Genomic DNA, 18582 nt, shown 5'->3' with positions numbered 1-18582 from the left:
TTTACTCCTCTTGGCAAGGTATTAGCCTCTTAACTTTCCTTTCATTTGGAAGAAAGATATGAGAAAAATTCCCTTTTATACAAGTGAGAAGATTAGTTCTTATATTAGTATCTGATGACAGCTTGAAAATTTTTTAACTCATATATTGTGAGATATATCAGACATGATTTGGAATGCAAAAAACAAGTACTATATAATGAATGATTATAAATAAAAACTAGGGACAAGAAATAGAAATTGCCTGTATCCCCAAACATTACTACTGTGTTCCTTCCCAGTCACAACCCTCCCCCTCACCTCTACGGGTAACCACTATCCAGATCTTTGTTATAATCATTTCTTTGCTTTTAGGTAAAGTTTTACCAGTAATGTGTATATCCCTAAACAATTTAATTTTGCATTTTTGAACTTGACATAAATGGAATAGTACTGTCTGTATTTTTTGGTATGTATTGTTCTGTGATTTGCTTTTTCCCTCGATATTTGTGAGATTTACCTGTGTTGTTGTGTATAGCAGCTCTGGCTTATTTCTTTTTCATTGGTGTTTAGCATTCTATATTATGAACATACCATAATTTATCTATCTACGGTGCTATAAACAATCTTGTACATTTCTTCTGGTGCGTACATGCAAAAATTTCTCTACTGTATTTACCTAATAACAGCATTGTTATAGGATATGTATATCCCTTAGATAATGCCAGACCTTTTCCAAGTGGTTGTGCCAGGATTGTATGAAGGGTCCTATCGCTTCATGTTCTCATTAATACTTGATATTGTCAGACTTAAAAATTTTTTTTTAATTTTTAAAAATTACAAAAATATTTTTTGAGGGGAGAGGTAATTAGGTTTATTTATTTATTTTTTAACGAAGGTACTAGGGATTGAACCCAGGACCTTGTGCATGATAAGCACGCACTCTACCACTGAGCTATACCACCCCTTCAATTATTTCTTTCATAGATTTTTGTGTTTTGTTTAGGAAAATTTTCCATAACCAAAAGTTGAAGACATTCTCCTATATTGTCTGAAGAAAACCTTTACAGATTTTGTCTTTCACATTTAGGTCTTTAAACTAGTTGGAACTGATTTTTTAATCTGTGAGGTAGAAAGTAGGGCCCGAATTTCATTTATATCTGTATGGATACCCAACTGTTTTAGCATCACATTTTGAAACAACTGTCCTTTCTCTATACATCTGAAAGCCACCTCTATCGTACATCAGAAGTTTAACCAAGACTTATATGCTGACAACTACAAAACATTGATTAAGGAAATTAAAGATGATTTAAAGAAATGGAAAGATATCCTATGCTCTTGGATTGAAAGAATTAGTATTGTTAAAATGGCCATGCTACCCAAAGCAATCTACAGATTTAATGCAATCCCTGTCAAATTACTCAAAGTACATTTCTCAGAAAAGTGGAACAAATAATCCTAAAATTTATATGGAATCACAAAAGACCCAGAATTGCCAAAGCAATACTGAAGAAAAAGAATGAAGCTGGAGGAATAACCCTCCCAGACTTCAGATAATATTACAGAGCTACAGTAATCACTGGTATTGGCACAGAAACAGACCTATAGATCAATGGAACAGAATCGAGAGCCCAGAAATAAACCCACAAACTTTTGGCCAATTAGTCTTCAACAAAGGAGGCAAAAATATACAATGGAGAAAGGACAGTCTCTTCAGCAAGTAGTGTTGGGAAAACTGGACAGCCACATGTGAATCAGTGAAGTCAGAACACTCCCTCACGCCATACACAAAAATATATTCAAAATGGCTTAAAGACTTAAGATTCTATAAACCTCCTAGAAGCAAACGTAGGCAAAACATTCTCTGACATAAATCTTAGCACTGTTCTCTTAGGGCAGTCTACCCAGATAATAGAAATAAAAGCAAAAATAAATGAAGAGACCTAATTAAATTCATAAACTTTTGCACAGCAAAGGAATCCATAAGCAGAACAAAAAGACAACTCCCTACAGAATGGGAGAAAATATTTGCAAGTGATGAGACTAACAAGGATTTAATTTCCAGAATATATTAACAGCTTATACAGCTTTAATAACAAGAAAACAAACCCAATCAGAAAATGGGCAGAAGACCTAAACTAGCTATTCTCCAATGAAGACATACGAATGGCCAATAGGCAGATGCAAAAATGTTCAGTATCGCTAATTATCAGAGAAATGCAAAAAAGAACTACCATGAAGTATCACCTGTCAGAATGGCCATCATTCAAAAGTCCACAAACGATAAATGCTGGAGAGGGTGTGGAGAAAAGGGAACCCTCCTACACTGCTGGTGGGAATATAGTTTGTTGCAGCCATTATGGAAAACAGTATGGAGATTACTCAAAAGACTAAAAATAGACTTACTATATGATCCAGCAATCCCACTCCTGGGCATATATCCAGAGGGAACTCTAATTAGAAAAGATACATACACCCCAGTGTTCACAGCAGCACTGTCTACAATATCCAAGACATGGACGCAACCTAAATGTTCATCGACAGATGACCGGATAAAGAAGTTGTGTTATATTTATACAGTGGAATACTACTCAGCCATAAAAAATTAAAAATGCCATTTGCAGCAACATGGATGGACCTGGAGACCATCATTCTAAGTGAAGTAAGCCAGAAAGAGAAAGAAAAATATTGTGTGATATCACTTATATGTGGAATCTGAAAAAAGACACAAATGAACTTATTTATAAAACAGACACAGACTCACAGACCTTAAAAACAAACTTAAGGTTACCAGGGGAGAAAAGGGGTGGGAAGCGATAAATTGGGAGTTTGAGATTTGCAGATGCTAACTACTGTATATAAAATAGATAAACAACAAGTTTCTACTATATAGCATAGGGAACTATATTCAACATCTTATAGTGACCTATAATGGTAAAGAATATGGAAAGGAATATATGTATGTGTATGTATGACTAAAACATTATGCTGTACACCAGAAATTGATACAACATTGTAAACTGACTATATATCAATTAAAAAAAGTTTATATATATACTTAGGTTTGTTTTGGGCTCTCTGTCCTGTTCCATTGATCTGTTTGTCCATCCCTAACCTAATACTGCTATATCTGCACTCTAGCTTTATATTGCTTTGATATGTGTAGGACAAGTCCTCCTTCTCCTTTTTCTTCAAGAGTATAATGGTTAACTTGATATTTTGTATTTCAGTATAGATTTAGAGCCAACTTTGTGAAATTCCACAAGAAAATATGTAGAGATGTAATTGAGATTGCATTTAATCTGTATATCAATTTAAAGACAGCTGACATTTTCATAATATTGCATCTTACAGTCCATGAGCCTGGTATATTTCTTCACTGTAGATGATTGGTGTCTTTCAATAAATATCTTACAATGTTCTCCACAGAAGGGCCTTAACTGTTTTCAGAAAAGTGAGAGTGGGGAGGCCAAAAGAGGAAGGATACTAGAAAATGAGAAAAACAAACTTCACCAATCTGGTCAGAAATTGTAAGACAGCATATACAATTCACACTGATATTTTTCTCCACCTTGATCTTTCACTGATATGTAAACCTGTAAGATGAATAAGGTCTGAGGATCTAATGTATAATATGGTGACCATAGTTGATAACATTGTATTGTACAGTTGAAACTTGTTCAGAGAATAAAACTTAAATGTTCTCTCACACACATGCAAAAAGGTAAGTATTGTGAGGTAATGGATGTGTTCATTAACTTGGGGGAAATCTTTTCACAATATACACATATATCAAATTATCACATATACTTTAAGTATCTTAAACAATTTTGTTTGTCAATTATACCTCAATAAAGAAAAAAATGCAAATTAAACTATATGAATATTTTTTTTTAAAAGCTGTTTTCATTTTCTTTGAGTTCTCAACCTTATCCAAAAAAACACTCAGGTAATAATTTCATTTCCTGTTGTTAGAAGATGTCAGCTGTGCAACTAGAGCACTTTAAATTTCCCATTTGTGGTATGTCTCCATCTCAAAACTTCTCATCTTTCCATTCTTTCTTTTTGACCCTGTATCTGAGGAAGGAATGCCTCTGTGAGGAAAAGTTCCAATGGTAATACGTCCATGAGTACTCTGATTGCGGAACAATTGGGGTAGTTTCGATTGCAGATTCCTTCCTGCCTAGAGTATTACTATTCCTTTACTTTCCCCCCACAGTCAACCAATGGCAGAGACTCCAGAAAAAATTATGCCTGGTTTCCTACTAGAAAGGTAAAACGTAAAAATAATTGATTGTTACATTTTCCTGGCTATATCATTTTTGAAATTATTAATTTGATTGGTTTGACAGATAAGGCCACTCTTTTATCTGAGCCTCTCTGACCTCCTCTTGGGGATATGCTGGCTCATTGAGGCACTTCTCTATGGAACTTCAGCAGCCAATAAGGACATTGTCTGCTATAACCTACAATCAGTTGGGCAGGTGAGTGCTGCTAGATTGTGACTGTACCTTGCAAGAAAGGTGCACTTAGATTTAAATAAGAAACAAAGATAATCCATCCTGGGAAGTGAAACCTTTTTGTTTATTGTTACATTTCAAAGCAATAGCTTTTTATTGTTTTTCCACATTAAAAAACTTATTTATTGTAGAAAATTTGGAAAATTCAGAGAAGCAAAGAGATAATTAAAATCACCTAGATATAATCACTCTTTAATATTTTATGTATATTATATATTTTCTAATCTTTTCCTCTGTTGATGTATACATTTTAGAACAAATAATACATTAATTCTTTCTGTAATCTGCTTTTATTATTCACCATCCTGTGACCATATTTCCATGTAATGGGATATACTTCTACAATATCTTGTGAGAGTACTGCATGTTTTTAAAATTACGTTAATATAATAAATACTGACTTTCGGAAATACTACAGATGATTGTATATGAGTTGTATGTCTTTCACAGATTTTATCAATGGATTAATCCACATATTACTATCAGTATTTAATGTTTCTGAGCAGTGTGAAAAAAAAAGAGATTAATATTCAGTCTGTACTCACTGCTAGATGCTTCCTCAGGGATTTATTAGAGGGGAAATTTGCTTCAGTTTAGTAGGAAAATAATAATATGTAATTAGTATGAAATCCATGTAATAATAATGTTACTTATCTGATATGAATATAGATATCTTAGAGACATACTTTACTCAATCCTGCTAATAACCTTATAAATTAGAGATAAGACTATATTGTTTTCTCAGATGATAATAAACAGTATTATTTCTCAATAATAATATTATGGTCTTAGAGCTGGAAAAAAAAATCTGCATTAGAATCCTGGACCTGATTAATTTTATAACCTTAGGCAAGTAACTCTTTCTGAACTTCAGTCTCCTAAATCTGTAAAATGGTCATTAATAGCATTTACTTTGTGCTTGGCACAAGTGTGATGAATGTTACTTTATTTTTTTAACTTCCTTGAGCTAGCTGTACATATAATAAACTACATATATTTGAAGTGTACAATTTGATCTTTTTTATGTAAGTGTGAAATCATCACCACAATCAAGATAACAAACATTCCTATTTTCATCACCCCCTAAAATCATTTCAAGTGTATTTTCTTTTACCTCATGGACCATATACATTATAATAGTTGCTTTCAGAAATATTTGTTGGATATTTCCAATATCTGGCTTATTCCTAGGTTGGTGTTTGTTGATTGTCTTCTCCCATGAGAATGAGTAACCTTTTTTTGTTCTTTGTATCTCGAATGTAATTTTTATCTCATCATCTTTAGGAAGTGGTTCAAATCTTAGTCTAGTTATGTAAGTCTTGGCTGTACTGGTTTGGGACTGTCATGTGCATGTGTGGTTCAGGGATTAGGCTGAGACTTGTATGGAATCACACATAGAATTAGAGCATCCTGTTTTCTGGCTCTGTCATTTCTGGAATCCCCTTCCTACTTCCCTGCCTCAAGGGGGACTTTCTCTGGTTTCTATGGCTTAAAAAATGGATTTCTATTAGAGATTTAGGTGCCAGCATTGAGCAGCATCATGATTGGGGTGCACAATTGAGGCAAAACTGAGAGAAAAAAAGGAAAAAGTTTGGGAAACTCACTTCTGTGTAGTTCACAACTCCATGTTAGACTCCCTTCTGCTAGCCACTTGCTTTTTTTTTTTTTTAAACTGTTCAGAGTCCTCAAGTAGTTGATTTTTATATTTTTTCCAGAGTTTTTGTTTGTAATCAGTGGGAGGGATGGGCTATAGAGAGCTTAAACACACTAGCTAGTTTAGTTTTAGTTTTTTAATTGTGGTAAAATATATACATAACATAAAATTTACCATTTTAACCATTAAAAATTTTTAACCTGTGATAAAAAAAATTGTATTACAAAATTTAATATCTCAGCCTCCTTTAAGTGTACAGTTCAGTAGCATCATTCACATTGTTGTGCAACTGTTACCACTATTCACTCCAGAAATTTTCATCATCCCAAACTGAAACTCTGTATCCTTTAAAAAATACATCTCCATTTCTTCCACCTTCCAGCTGCTGGTAACCACCATTCTACTTTCTGTCTCTATAGAATTGACTAACTCTAAGTACCTCATGACAGTGGAATAGTACAGTATTTGTCCCTTTGTGTCTAGCTTGTTTCACTGAGCTTAATATCTTCAAGGTTCATCCGTGTTGTATGTGTCAGAATTTCTTTGTTGTTGTTGTTAAAATATAGTTGATTTATAATATTATATTATTTTCAGGTGTACAATGTAGTGATTCAATATTTTATTTGATTATATTCCATTTAAAGTTATTATAAAATATTGGCTATATTCTCTGTGCTGTACAATGTATCTTTGTATCTTATTTATTTTATACATAGTAGTTTGTGCCTCTTAATCCCCTACCCCATCTTGCCCCTCCCCCATCCTTCTTCCCACTGTAACCACTTGTTTGTTAGGTATGTCTGTGAGTCTGTTACATTTATTTGTTTTATTTTTTAGATTCCACATATAAGTGATAGCATACAGTAGTTGTCTTTCTCTGACTTACTTCACCAAGCATAATAGCCCAAGTTCCATCCATGATGTTGCAAATGGCAAATTTTCATTCTTTTTGTGACTGAGTAATATTCCATTATTTTTTTCTTCTGTTTTTTAGGAGCATGTTATTTAGTCTCCACATGTTTATGTTTTTCCCACTTTTATTCCTGTAATTGATTTCTAATCTTGTGCTGTTGTGTTTAGAAAACCTGATTGATACAATTTCCCTCCTCTTAAATTAATCGAGACCTGTTTTGTGGCCTAGCATATGATCTATCTTGGAGAATGTTCCACATGCACTTAAAAAGAATGTATATTCTGCTGTTTGGCATGGAATGTCCTGTAGATATCTATTAAGTCCAACTGGTTTAATGTGTCATTTAAAGTCATTGTTTCCTTAATGATTTCCTGTCTTGATTATCTGTCCATTGATATAAGTAGGGTGTTAAAGTCCCTTATTGTTATCATGCTATTGTCACTTTCTCCTTTTATGTCAGTTAATATTTGCTTTATATATTTAGGTGCTCTTACATTAGGTGCATATATGTTAACAAATGTTATAGCCTCTTCTTGTATTGATCCTTTCATCTTTATATAATGCTCTTCTTTGTCTTTTGACTTTGTTTCACAGTCTACTTTGGGGAGAGGGTATAGCTCAGTGGTAGAGCACGTGCTTAGCATGCATGAGGTCCTGGATTCAATCACTGGTGCCTCCATTAAAAATAAATAAATAAATACATACATACATACATACATACATACATACATACCCTTATTACTCCCCCAAATTAAAAAAAAGTGAATGAATAAATAAGTAAATCTGAATACCTCCCTCCCCTCAAATATTAAAAAAAAAAAGATATTTTAAAAAATGCATGATGTGGAGGAGGGTATAGCTCAGTGGTGGAGTGCATGCTTAGCACACACGAGGTCCTGGTTCAATCTCCAATACCTCCATTAAAAATAATAAACAAACAAAGAAACAAACGAACATACCTAGTCACCTCCCCCTGCAAAAAACAAACAAGAAAATAAACTCTACTTTGTCTGATACTTGTATTGGTACCCTAGCTTTTTTTCTTTTCCATGTGTGTGAAATATCTTTTTTCCATTTCATCACTTTCCATCTCTGTGTATCTTTAACTTTGAAGTGAGTCTCTTGTAAGCAGCATATTGTAGGTTCTTGGGTTTTTTTTTTTTAAATCCAATCAGCCACCCTATATCTTTTGATTGGAGCATTTAGTCCTATGACATTTAAGTGATTGTTGATAGGTATGTTATTGTCATTTTGTTAATTGTTTTCTGGTTGTTTTTATAGTTTATCTCTGTTCATTTCTTCTTTTACTTTCTTCCCTTGTAGTTAGATGATTTTCTTAAATGGTATATGTGTGTTCATTTCTCTCTAGGTTTTGTATATCTATTGTACGTTTTTGATTTGTAACTACAAATCTGCAGCCACTGTGGAGGACAGTATGGAGGTTCCTTAAAAAATTAAACATAGACTTACAATATGATCCAGCAATCCTACTCCTGGGTATATATTGGGGAAAAAAATACTAATTTGAAAAAAAGATCATGCACCCCAATGTTCATAGCAGCACTATTTACATTTCCACCAACAGTGTAGGAGGATTCCTTTTTCTCCACACCCTCTCCAGCATTTATTATTTGTAGACTTTGGCAGGGGGAATAATTAGGTTTATTTCTTTATTTATTTTAAAAGAGGTACTGGTGATTGAACCCAGGACCTCAGGCATGCTAAGCATGCACTCTACCACTGAGCTATACCCTTCTCCCCAGGAAAATGTCTGTTTAGATCTTCTGCCCAGTTTTTGATTGGGTTGCTTTTTGATATTGGGTTATATTAACTGTTTGTATTTTTTGGTTATTAGCCCCTTGTTGGTTGCATCATTTACAAGTATTTTCTCCTATTCCGTATGTTGTCTTTTCATTTTGTTGATGGTTTACTTTGCTGTGCAAAAGCTTTTAAGTTTGATTTGGTACCATTTCTTTATTTTTGCTTTTCTTTTGCTTTGGGAGACTGATCTAAGAAAATATTGCTGCAGTTTATGTCAGAGACTATTTTGCCTAGGTTCTCTTCTAGGAGCTTTTGGTATCATGTCTTATATTAAGTCTTTAAACCATTTTGAATTTATTTTTATATGTGGTGTGAGAGACTGTTCTAATTTCATTGATTTACATGTAACTGTCCAACTTTCCCATCACCACTTGTTGAAGAGTCTGTCTTTTTTCCATTTTACATTCTTGCCTCCTTTCTCATAGAGTAGTTGACCATAGGTATGTGGATTTATTTCTAAGCTCTCTATTCTGTTCCATTGATCTGTATTTCTGTTTTTGTGCCAGTACCACACTATTTTGATTACTATACCTTTCTAGTATAGTCTGAAGTCTGAAAGAATTACAGTTTTTTTTTAGCTTTGACTTTTTTTCCCCCTCAGGATTGCTTGCAGTTCTGGGTCTTTTTTGATACCACATAAATTTTAGGATTTTTTTTTGTTCTAGTTCTGTGAAAAATATCAAGAGTATTTTGATAGGGATTGTATTAAATCTGTAGATTGCTTCTGGTAGTATGACCATTTTAACAATACTGATTCTTCCAATCCAAGAGAGTGGAATACTTTCCCATTCATTTGAATTATCATCTATTTCTTTATCAGTGTTTTATAGTTTTCAGTGTACAGGTCTTTTACCTTCTTGGTTAAGTTTATTCCCAGATATTATATTTTTTGACATGATTTTAAATGGGATTTTTTTTTTTTTACTTTCTTGTTCTGATATTTTCTATACATTTTTTAAATTTCCATATATTAATCTTGTATCCTGCTACCTTACTGAATTCATTTATTAGTTACAATAGTTTTTGTGTTGAGACTTTAGGGTTCTCTATATAGAGTGTCATGTCATCTGCAAATAGTGACAGTTTTACCTTTTCCCTTCCAATTTGAATACCTTTTATTTCTTTTTCTTGTCTAATTACTGTGTCTAGGACTTTCAATACTTTGTTGAATGGAAGTGGTGAGAGTGGGCATCCTTATCTTGTTCTGAATTTAGTGGAAAGGCTTTCAACTTTTCATTGTAGAGTATTATGTTGGCTATGGGTTTGCAGTAAATGGCTTTTATTATGTTAAGATATGTTCCTTCCATACCCACTTTGGTGAGAGTTTTTATTATGAAAGGATATTGAATTTTGTCAAATGCTTTTTCTACGTCTTTTGAGAACATCATATGATCTTTGTCTTTCCTTTTTTCAATGTGGTATATCACATTGATTGATTTGCATATGTTGAACCATCCTTGTGACCCTGGAATAAATCCAACTTGATCATGGTGTATGATCCTTTTTATGTATTTTTGAATTCTGTTTGCTAATATTTTGTTGATGATTTTTGCATCTATATTTATGATTATGTTAGTACCTTGGTGTGCTTTCTTCATGTTTCTTATGCTTGGTTTTGTTATGCTTCTTGGACATGGTGGCTTATATTTTCATCAGATTTGGAAAAATTTTGGTCATTATTTCCTTAAACATATTTTCTGTTTCTCCCTGCCCTTCTACTTCATCTGGAATTCCAATCCCCTGTGTTAGCTTTCGTGTATTGTCCCACAGTTCACTGAGGATTTGTTCTTTTTTAAAAGTCTTTTTCCTCCAGGTGTTTCATTTTAGTTTCTATTTGTGTGTCTTCAAGTTTATCATGTTTACTAATTTTTGCAGTTTCTAATTTTCCATATTTTAAATTTCATATACCATATTTTTCATCTCTAGAATTTCAACTTGGATCTTTTTTATATCTTCCATTTCTCAGTGTCATGCTCATGCTTTCCTTTACCTTCTTGGACATAGTTCCTTTAACATTTTTGTCTCCTAATTTTTATAATTATGTCATATATGAGTCCATTTCTATTGATTAGTTTTTCTCTTGGTTATGGGTCATATTTTTCTGCTTACTTACATTTTTACTAACAATATGTTAGTAGGTGCCTGACATTACAGATTTTACATTGTTGGGTGTTAGATTTTATATACATATATGTTCCTTTAAATTTGGGGGTTCTGTCTTAGACGTAGTTAACTCTGCATCTGTTTGATTATTTTTGAAGGCTTGCTTTTAAAGCTTTAGTTAGGGCAGCCTCTCATGCTGATTAATAAGGCAATACTGTTCTTGTAATTCTACCTTATTATTCTACAGTACTGCCTTTCCTGCCTATGGTTTAGGAAGTCTTCACACATTGGCTGATGGGAACACAAACTATTCCTTTAGGGATTCCTTTAGAGATTGTTCTACCTCCTTCTTTCTGGTGTTTTTTTTTAATCTATTTTTCATGGTTTTCTCTCCTATATGCATAGATCAATTCTTAATCCAAGACTTGAAGGTACCTCTGCAAATCTCCAGAGTACTATGTCTCTGTGTGTCTACCTCTTCTCCGATAATCTGCTTTACAAATTATAGCTGCCTTTGCCTCCCCAGACACTGAAATCTGTCTTCTCAGCTCACCAAGATGGCTCATCTCTGTTTGGATTCCTTGTCACTGCACTCACTTTTTCTAGCCAGTGAGCTGGGGAACTTCATGGGTTCAGCTTGTTTGTTTTTCACTCTTTCAGGGATTACTGTTCTGCACTGATCATTATCCAGTGCTTGAAAACAGAATTTTTTTATGTATTTTGTCCAATTTTTAGTTTCTAAGAATGAAGGGCAAATTATATTTCTGTTACTTCATCAAAGACAGAAGTAGAAATTCCTTCTCTTGGATTTTATCCTATGGCTTATCTTCTCCACTCTTTGATGCCTTTAAAGTTTTAAAGGATATTTAATCCAGCATGTTTAGTTCTTAGAATGCAAAGTTTGATTCTGACAACCTAGGCTATCATTATTAGAAGTGGAAATTCTTACATCCTTTTAATTGAAAATTTTAAAATAAAACAGAAAAAGATTCTGTGATATCCTCATAAAAGTAGAACAGTTGGGTGAGAGCAGGTAGATAATGCTAAGGTTCTTCTGAACAGTCAAAAGGATAAAATAAGGAAGATAGGACTTATTTTAGGTAGATCTGAGTAGAATTCCCAGACTTGGCCCAGTTTTGCATGGTTTGGATACTAGGTTGTAAGTTACTCATAGACGAGTAGGTAGGATTCTTACAGGAGAAAATAATGAAATAAATTGAAGAAAGAGTGAGACAGTTATGATGGATTGTTTTGATTTTCACCTAGATATTCTACATTTCGTCATTTTTCTACACTGTCAATTACATCTGGTATCTGTACAAAGAGCTAAGGATGAAACACAACCAGAATGGCCATAGCATATTTCCACTGGTAAGTTTTATTCAGAGCTAATAGTTAAGAACAGTATGTTAAATCAAACCCATATATCCTTGATAAACAGTATAAGCACTCAGCACTGGCTTAGCAAATTCATGGGAGTTAATAAAAGGAAAAACTCACAGTGTTTCCATTCTGTTGACGTGACTTTCTCTTCTCTCTTGCCACCACTGTCACCACCACCACCACCACCACCAATAACAACAAAAGGATTTGATTATAGGAAACATTATTTACAGTATTGCCATTCCTGCCTCTGTTCAGTAAGGGAAATCCTTCATGGTTCTGTGCCAATCCATTATTGTTGTCAGAGTAAAAGAAAAAGATCTTGGAGAAAAGTTAGGGAAAGTGCTCCACCAGCTAACATGGGATTTGGGCTACAGATATTGGAATGGAGAGTGTTTTCTGCTCTGCTATATTTCTTTGGTTTGTGTGGGTAACAGATTCTGGTTTGCAGAAGGACGGAGGAATTAATGTATGTAATCAGAAAACAAGATGGAGCCAGGGAGCAGTTATCTTTCCTTCTTTAGTTCACAAAGAGTTTTGGGACACTGTCTAATATTATAGTTATGAACGAGAGGAGAACACTAAGTCAGTACATCTGGATTCTTTTTTGTGTGTAAGTATTTTACATATCATTTAATTCCCCTATTTCAAGTGTACAGTTAGATGGTTTTAAAAGTAAACTTACCCAGTTATAAAATAATCATCAGAAATCAGTTTCAGAATATTTTTCTTCACCCCAATAAAATCCTTCATGCCCATTTACCGTTAATCTCTTTTCCATGCCCTGCACTAGGCAACACTAATACACTTTTCTGTCTCAATAGATTTTCCTTTCCTGGACGTTTCATGTAGGCATTTCATATATCATACAATATATAGTCTCTGTCTGGTTTATTTCATCTAGCATAATGCTTTTGAAGTTCATTCATTATAGTATGTATAAGTAATTTATTCCTTTTTGTTGTTGAATAGTATTCCACTGCATAATACACTTAGTTTCTGAATTTCTAACTCTTTCAGTAAATCACTAAGTGATCTTGGCAGAAGACTTTTAAAAATCATGTTAGCAATTTTTATTTCATTAAATGTCTTTATGTATTTTAATCTTATTATACATGCATATCTTTTTATTGAAGTATAGTCGATTTACAATGTTGTGTTAGTTTCAGGTATACAGCAAAGTGATATGTTATCTGCATATATATATTCTTTTAAAAAATCCTTTTCCATTACAGTTTATTACAAGATATTGAATATAGTTCCCTGTGCTATACAGTAAATTCTTGTTGCTTATTTATTTTATGTATGGTAGTATGCATCTGTTGTCCCTCCCCCACTTCCCCTTTGGTAACTGTAAGTTTGTTTTCTATGTCTGTGAATCTGTTTCTGTTTTGTAAATAAGTTAATTTTTACTGGTTTTTAGATTCACATGTACGTAATACATATGATATTTATCTTTCTCTGTCTGACTTACTTCACTTGGTATAATAATCTCTAGGGCCATTCATATTGCTGCAAATGGCATTATTTCATTCTTTTTATGACTGAGTCCGTTGTGTGTATGTATATATATACATGCATGCATATATATCATATCTTCTTTATCCATTCATCTGTTGATGGACACTTAGTTTCCTTCCATGTGTTGACTATTGTAAATAGCATCGCTGTGAACATTGGGATGCGTGTATCTTTTCAAATTAGATCTATATGTATTTCCCTGAGCTATGCAATATGTCCTTGTTGCTTATAGAGAAAATTAATTTTTGAAGGAAAAGTGGAGAGACATAATACTAGCTCTCATGTATAATATTCTGTTGCTTTCTATGCATACAAATGCACATATTGTACTTCTCTTTATAACCCATACTATGACACTAGTTCCAAGAAGACAAACCGTATCCCCCAATTTTAACCCCACTGCCTATTATTCTGTCATTATAGCTTTATATCAGAAACCCTGAAGTTTTTTTTTCATTTTTGAGTTCTCTTATAAATACTGCAGCAAGACTTCTGCCCTAAACTATTACCAATCAGTAAGCTTTTTACCAGAGATTGATTGACAACCGGGTAAGAACAGAAATTAAACAAGAATAGCCACCTGCTGGATAGGGGATAGAATAAAAGAAGAAACATGAGTGGGAGAGGTCACCAGAGACTAATTTCACCTATCTCCCATTTTACCTGAAGTCAGCACTGGCTATCCTACTTTAAATCATTTGCTATTCCTGATCCAGAGTTCATAAGGCATATCAGTTCCCCGTCTCTGATTATTGATTAATTGCTCACTTACTCCTTATTGATCCCTAACAGTGGCATTCCTGAATATGATATGATCTCTGTCTTAAAATAGGAAACTGTTTGTTTTCTATTATATTAAGATGTTCTGTTCAGAATCTCTCTCTGACCATAAACTCCTAGTAGATAGAAACCATTCTTCTGTAAGGTTGCTGTAAGGTTGTTTTGTTTTGTTTTGTTTTTACAATGTCTAACACAACTGGGGATTTTTGAAATGTTCTTTCTTCTTGAGTCTGATAGGTCTTCTATTCAAAGGATTTTTTTGACTCTGCCCTATCAAACTTAATCCTGGCCTGTTATGCTTTCTGATGGTCATCTTATACATAGACTTTTACTCCACCCATAAGGTCTGAAAAGTCCGCACTTCCCTGGATCTAAAAGAGAAGAGAATTGAACCTGAATCCTTATTAGAAGATGAAGGATTACTGTGTGATGACATATTTGCCTTTCTTCTTAAGAGAATTAGTTGTGGTATCTAAATCTTATATTAAGCTACTCCCAAAGGTCCTCTTTGTGGCTAGTGTACTTTTTAGAATATAGTAATACAGATAAAGTTCTCTTATCTTCAGTGCTAAGAAACTATCTATTTCATTGAATTTTATAGCAAATATAGCTTGACTCAAGCAAACTGGCTGTTGGGAATTTTTGTACTGTCAAATATTAGTGATGACCTGGTATTTAATATAATATGATATGATTGGCAATATCCTGAGGCATTACATTTATTCTTTTCATAGGTTATAGATTATACTTGTCGAGCTGGTCAAATAGCTACCATTTTGTCAAGGTAAGATTGTTTCTTTTCTTTCTAGCAAGCTGTAGACTCTTATTTTTTGGAGGTCCAGGTAGGAACAAATAGGAGTCTAATGCTCTTTATTTCCATTGAGTCTGTCACTCCTAGGTCCTCACAGAGCCTTACTGAGTAGGAAGGAAGCAACAAATATATGATCATTGATTCCATTTTCCCAAATAGAATAGGCAAGCAATTTGAAGTTACAGATTGGGTTTTAGCCCCAGTTCTGCCATCAACTCTATGAGACCTTCAATAAATATTTCCCTTTAAGTCTTTGGACTTCTAATTCCTTTTCATATATCATGAAAAGTTGTAATAGATGGTTTTTCAAGATCTTACCTACCTTCATAACATTGGGTGAGACTCTTAAAATTAAGCTCAGAAAGGGTATAGATCTCACCTCAAGTGATGGTCACATTGAGTTGGTTTTAGAGTTTGTAACTTTTACTCCTGGATCTTATCCTCTTACAGGGATCTGAATATATTTAGCTGGATAAATAATTAGTTACTTAAAGGTATGCTTGGAAAAGCCCTGAGGAAGGGGCTGATCAGAATGAAGTTGTACCTGATCACCATGGGATCACCAGACTGATCATAAAGCTCCTTGGTAGATTTTTCACTTCATTTTGACCCACTTGGATTTTTATCTGACCATACAACTCCCAGAGACTCTCTATGAAACTCTGTTACGGTCTTTTAACCTAGATATAAAATGCATTTCTGCACTCCACTTCCCCAGGAACTTGAAAAGTAGGTATACTTAAAGTTTTTAAGGTATTTTTCTTGAAGAAATTAAATGTATATGTATTTGTGGAGAGTGGGTGGGGTGATGGGAAAAAGGGATAAGAACATCTGAATATTAGGGTGATAAATTTCTTTTCCTCCCAGCCTGATACCTCTACTATTGATGATACCTGTATTCTGTTTGGGCAATGCCAGTGAATGTTTCCGCAACTTCAGCCAGAGCCACAGGTAAGTAAGGACCAAACCTATCATTTTCATAGTAGATTACACCTATTTTTTCTATAAATAAAGATAGAAGAAGACTTTCTACGTACATTCTGGCCAAGGTGCATGTATTTGAAATGGGCTGTGGAACAAGGTGTGTAGTCAAGTCTGAAAATACGTAAGTAGAAATACAACACAAAGTAACTAGAAGGTAGCGTGTAACTGAAAATGAACAAGGTGCTATGGGCAAGACTTAGCTAAATGATAAGTAAAATTATATACTCATTAACTTCTCTTGTACCAGGTGGATATCTCTCTGGTCTTGTATCTGTAGCAGCACTTCTGTCCATTGATTCTCTTCCTAGGTGTATCCTGATGCACTCACCACCATCAGCCATGGCTGAACTCCTGCCTTCTGCTAGCACATCAGTCTGTAACACACTTTATTTTTATGGGCTCATCATTTTCCTGGCCAGCTTTCTACTCAGCCTCCTCACCATTGTGGTATGGTGCCACCCTACCTGTCTTTATGGAAAGAGGGAGGATTGGGTGGAATTAACAAGCCTGAGAAAGAGGGGATGAAGAGGCACTTCCTGTAGTCCTAGAACTAAAAAAGTGGCTAGTAGATATTGACAATGTAATTACGACCTTAGTCTTTTGGACTTCCCAAGCCCAAGCAATGAGTAGGGAAAAGAGCCTGTATTCGTTATGTGAGAATTACGCTCACTCTAGAACTAACGTATGTTCCTGTGGATCCGCATGGAGAGCCAAACCAGAAAACTAGTATGTGTCAGGTATATTGTTTGTGTAGTATGACACTCTGAAACACAGGACATGTTCTTTGACTTAATTTTCCAAATAATGAAGAGTTTTCTTTTCTTAGTTCTTTATTCACTGTAAATTTGCATTTATGCTATGTCTAACTGGATTTAAAGTGCTGAGTGGCTCAGGCAGTTTTTAAATACTCATTCGACATCATCAGAATGATGGACAATAGAAATAACCACTCGTGGGACAATACCTTATTTGTATATAACTGCCTAGTACAAAATCAGTAGGCAAACAAATATGCCTTTTTATTTGCCGTATCTACTTTTTAGTATCATTTTCTCCTTTCTTAGTATGCTGGTTCGGGGATTACAAACTATCTGCTTGTAGATAAGCTTTATCCCACAATTCTTTTTTTTTTTTTTTTTTTTTTTTTTTTTTGCTAGCACAGCTAGCACGTGTGAATAAAATATAATTGTGAAGAATTTTCTTTGATAATTCAAAAATAAGTTATGGAGAAAGCTTAACTCAAACCAGCAACTTTGTAAAGAATGCACATTGACAAGCATATATTAAAATGGCCCTGATGGTTTACATTTAGAACTGATTGACAAGAGGCCTCCCAAAACCTGGCACCCTGAGGATTCTTGTTTGCTTTTCAGAATATCCCAGACTTCAGCTGACATTGAGAATTAGCATTGTGATCCTTTTTTAATCAGTAGACTGTGAACTGATTCTACTACACATAAATACTCTCAAATAAGTTCAAGCCTCTTTTTGATTCCTATGTCTGTGGGGAAAGGAAACTCCATGGCTAAACTTAAGTAACTGGGTTTTTAATGTAAAGAGTGAATCTGGATTATTAGGGAAAAGTTTCAGGTTTGGTCAGATTTTATTACCCAGTTTATTACCTAATTTACTCCACACAAAAAGGACATTGAAGTGATTTATATTTCTTTCACTAAGTAAACCGTATTCAAATAGCTCCCAAATGGAAGGGAAAAACAATCTGTTTTCCATCCAAGGGCAAGAAGAGACTTCCTAAAATTTTTTTTGCTTGGAGTTGAGAATTTGAGCTCAGCCACAGTGCTGAAGTATTTATTTTTAAGGTTTTCTAACACAATCTCGAATAAGGTAGTTTAAAAGAGGGTCTGCTTAGATCTTAGTTTTGACTTCCCATGCATAGCATATTGTGATTAACCTCAGTGAGAAAAATAAAAGCCTGAGGGTTGATGTAGGATTCATGTATTGAACATGGTAACCACACGTTTGGCTAATATCTGTCCATTTCCCTGGCCAAGCAAAACTTCACTGTGGAGATAATTTTCTCTCAGAAAAAGCCTGATCTCAGATGGTAAAGATGGGAGGATGGTCTTTTCTGCTGTCAGATCCTAAGAGAATG

General features: G+C 34.1%; 1 protein-coding gene and 1 non-coding gene across 13 annotated transcripts in view; one reads left to right on the top strand and one right to left on the bottom strand.

Moving 5' to 3' along the window:
* The window catches only part of TMEM116 (transmembrane protein 116), an 85311-nt gene that overhangs the window by 12364 nt on the left and 54365 nt on the right, over window positions 1-18582 (top strand). For 5 of the 12 annotated variants that reach the window (XM_074356517.1, XM_074356518.1, XM_074356519.1 and 2 more), the window contains exons 4-9: window positions 4199-4252; window positions 4332-4463; window positions 12257-12361; window positions 15409-15458; window positions 16353-16436; window positions 16778-16916. In XM_074356517.1, coding sequence (XP_074212618.1) covers window positions 4199-4252; window positions 4332-4463; window positions 12257-12361; window positions 15409-15458; window positions 16353-16436; window positions 16778-16916 — 564 coding nt within the window. The remainder of the gene's footprint in view (window positions 1-4198; window positions 4253-4331; window positions 4464-12256; window positions 12362-15408; window positions 15459-16352; window positions 16437-16777; window positions 16917-18582) is intronic. The other 7 variants (XM_010969628.3, XM_010969625.3, XM_010969630.3 and 4 more) reach the window with 3 other exon arrangements.
* Window positions 870-941, bottom strand: TRNAD-AUC (transfer RNA aspartic acid (anticodon AUC)). The gene has a single exon. It is a non-coding gene; the product is annotated as a tRNA-Asp (tRNA).

Source organism: Camelus bactrianus, chromosome 32 (assembly GCF_048773025.1).
Source record: "Camelus bactrianus isolate YW-2024 breed Bactrian camel chromosome 32, ASM4877302v1, whole genome shotgun sequence".
NCBI lineage: Eukaryota > Metazoa > Chordata > Mammalia > Artiodactyla > Camelidae > Camelus > Camelus bactrianus.
The sequence above is the reverse complement of the archived record's forward strand: the minus strand, read 5'-3'. Positions and strand labels throughout refer to the sequence as shown.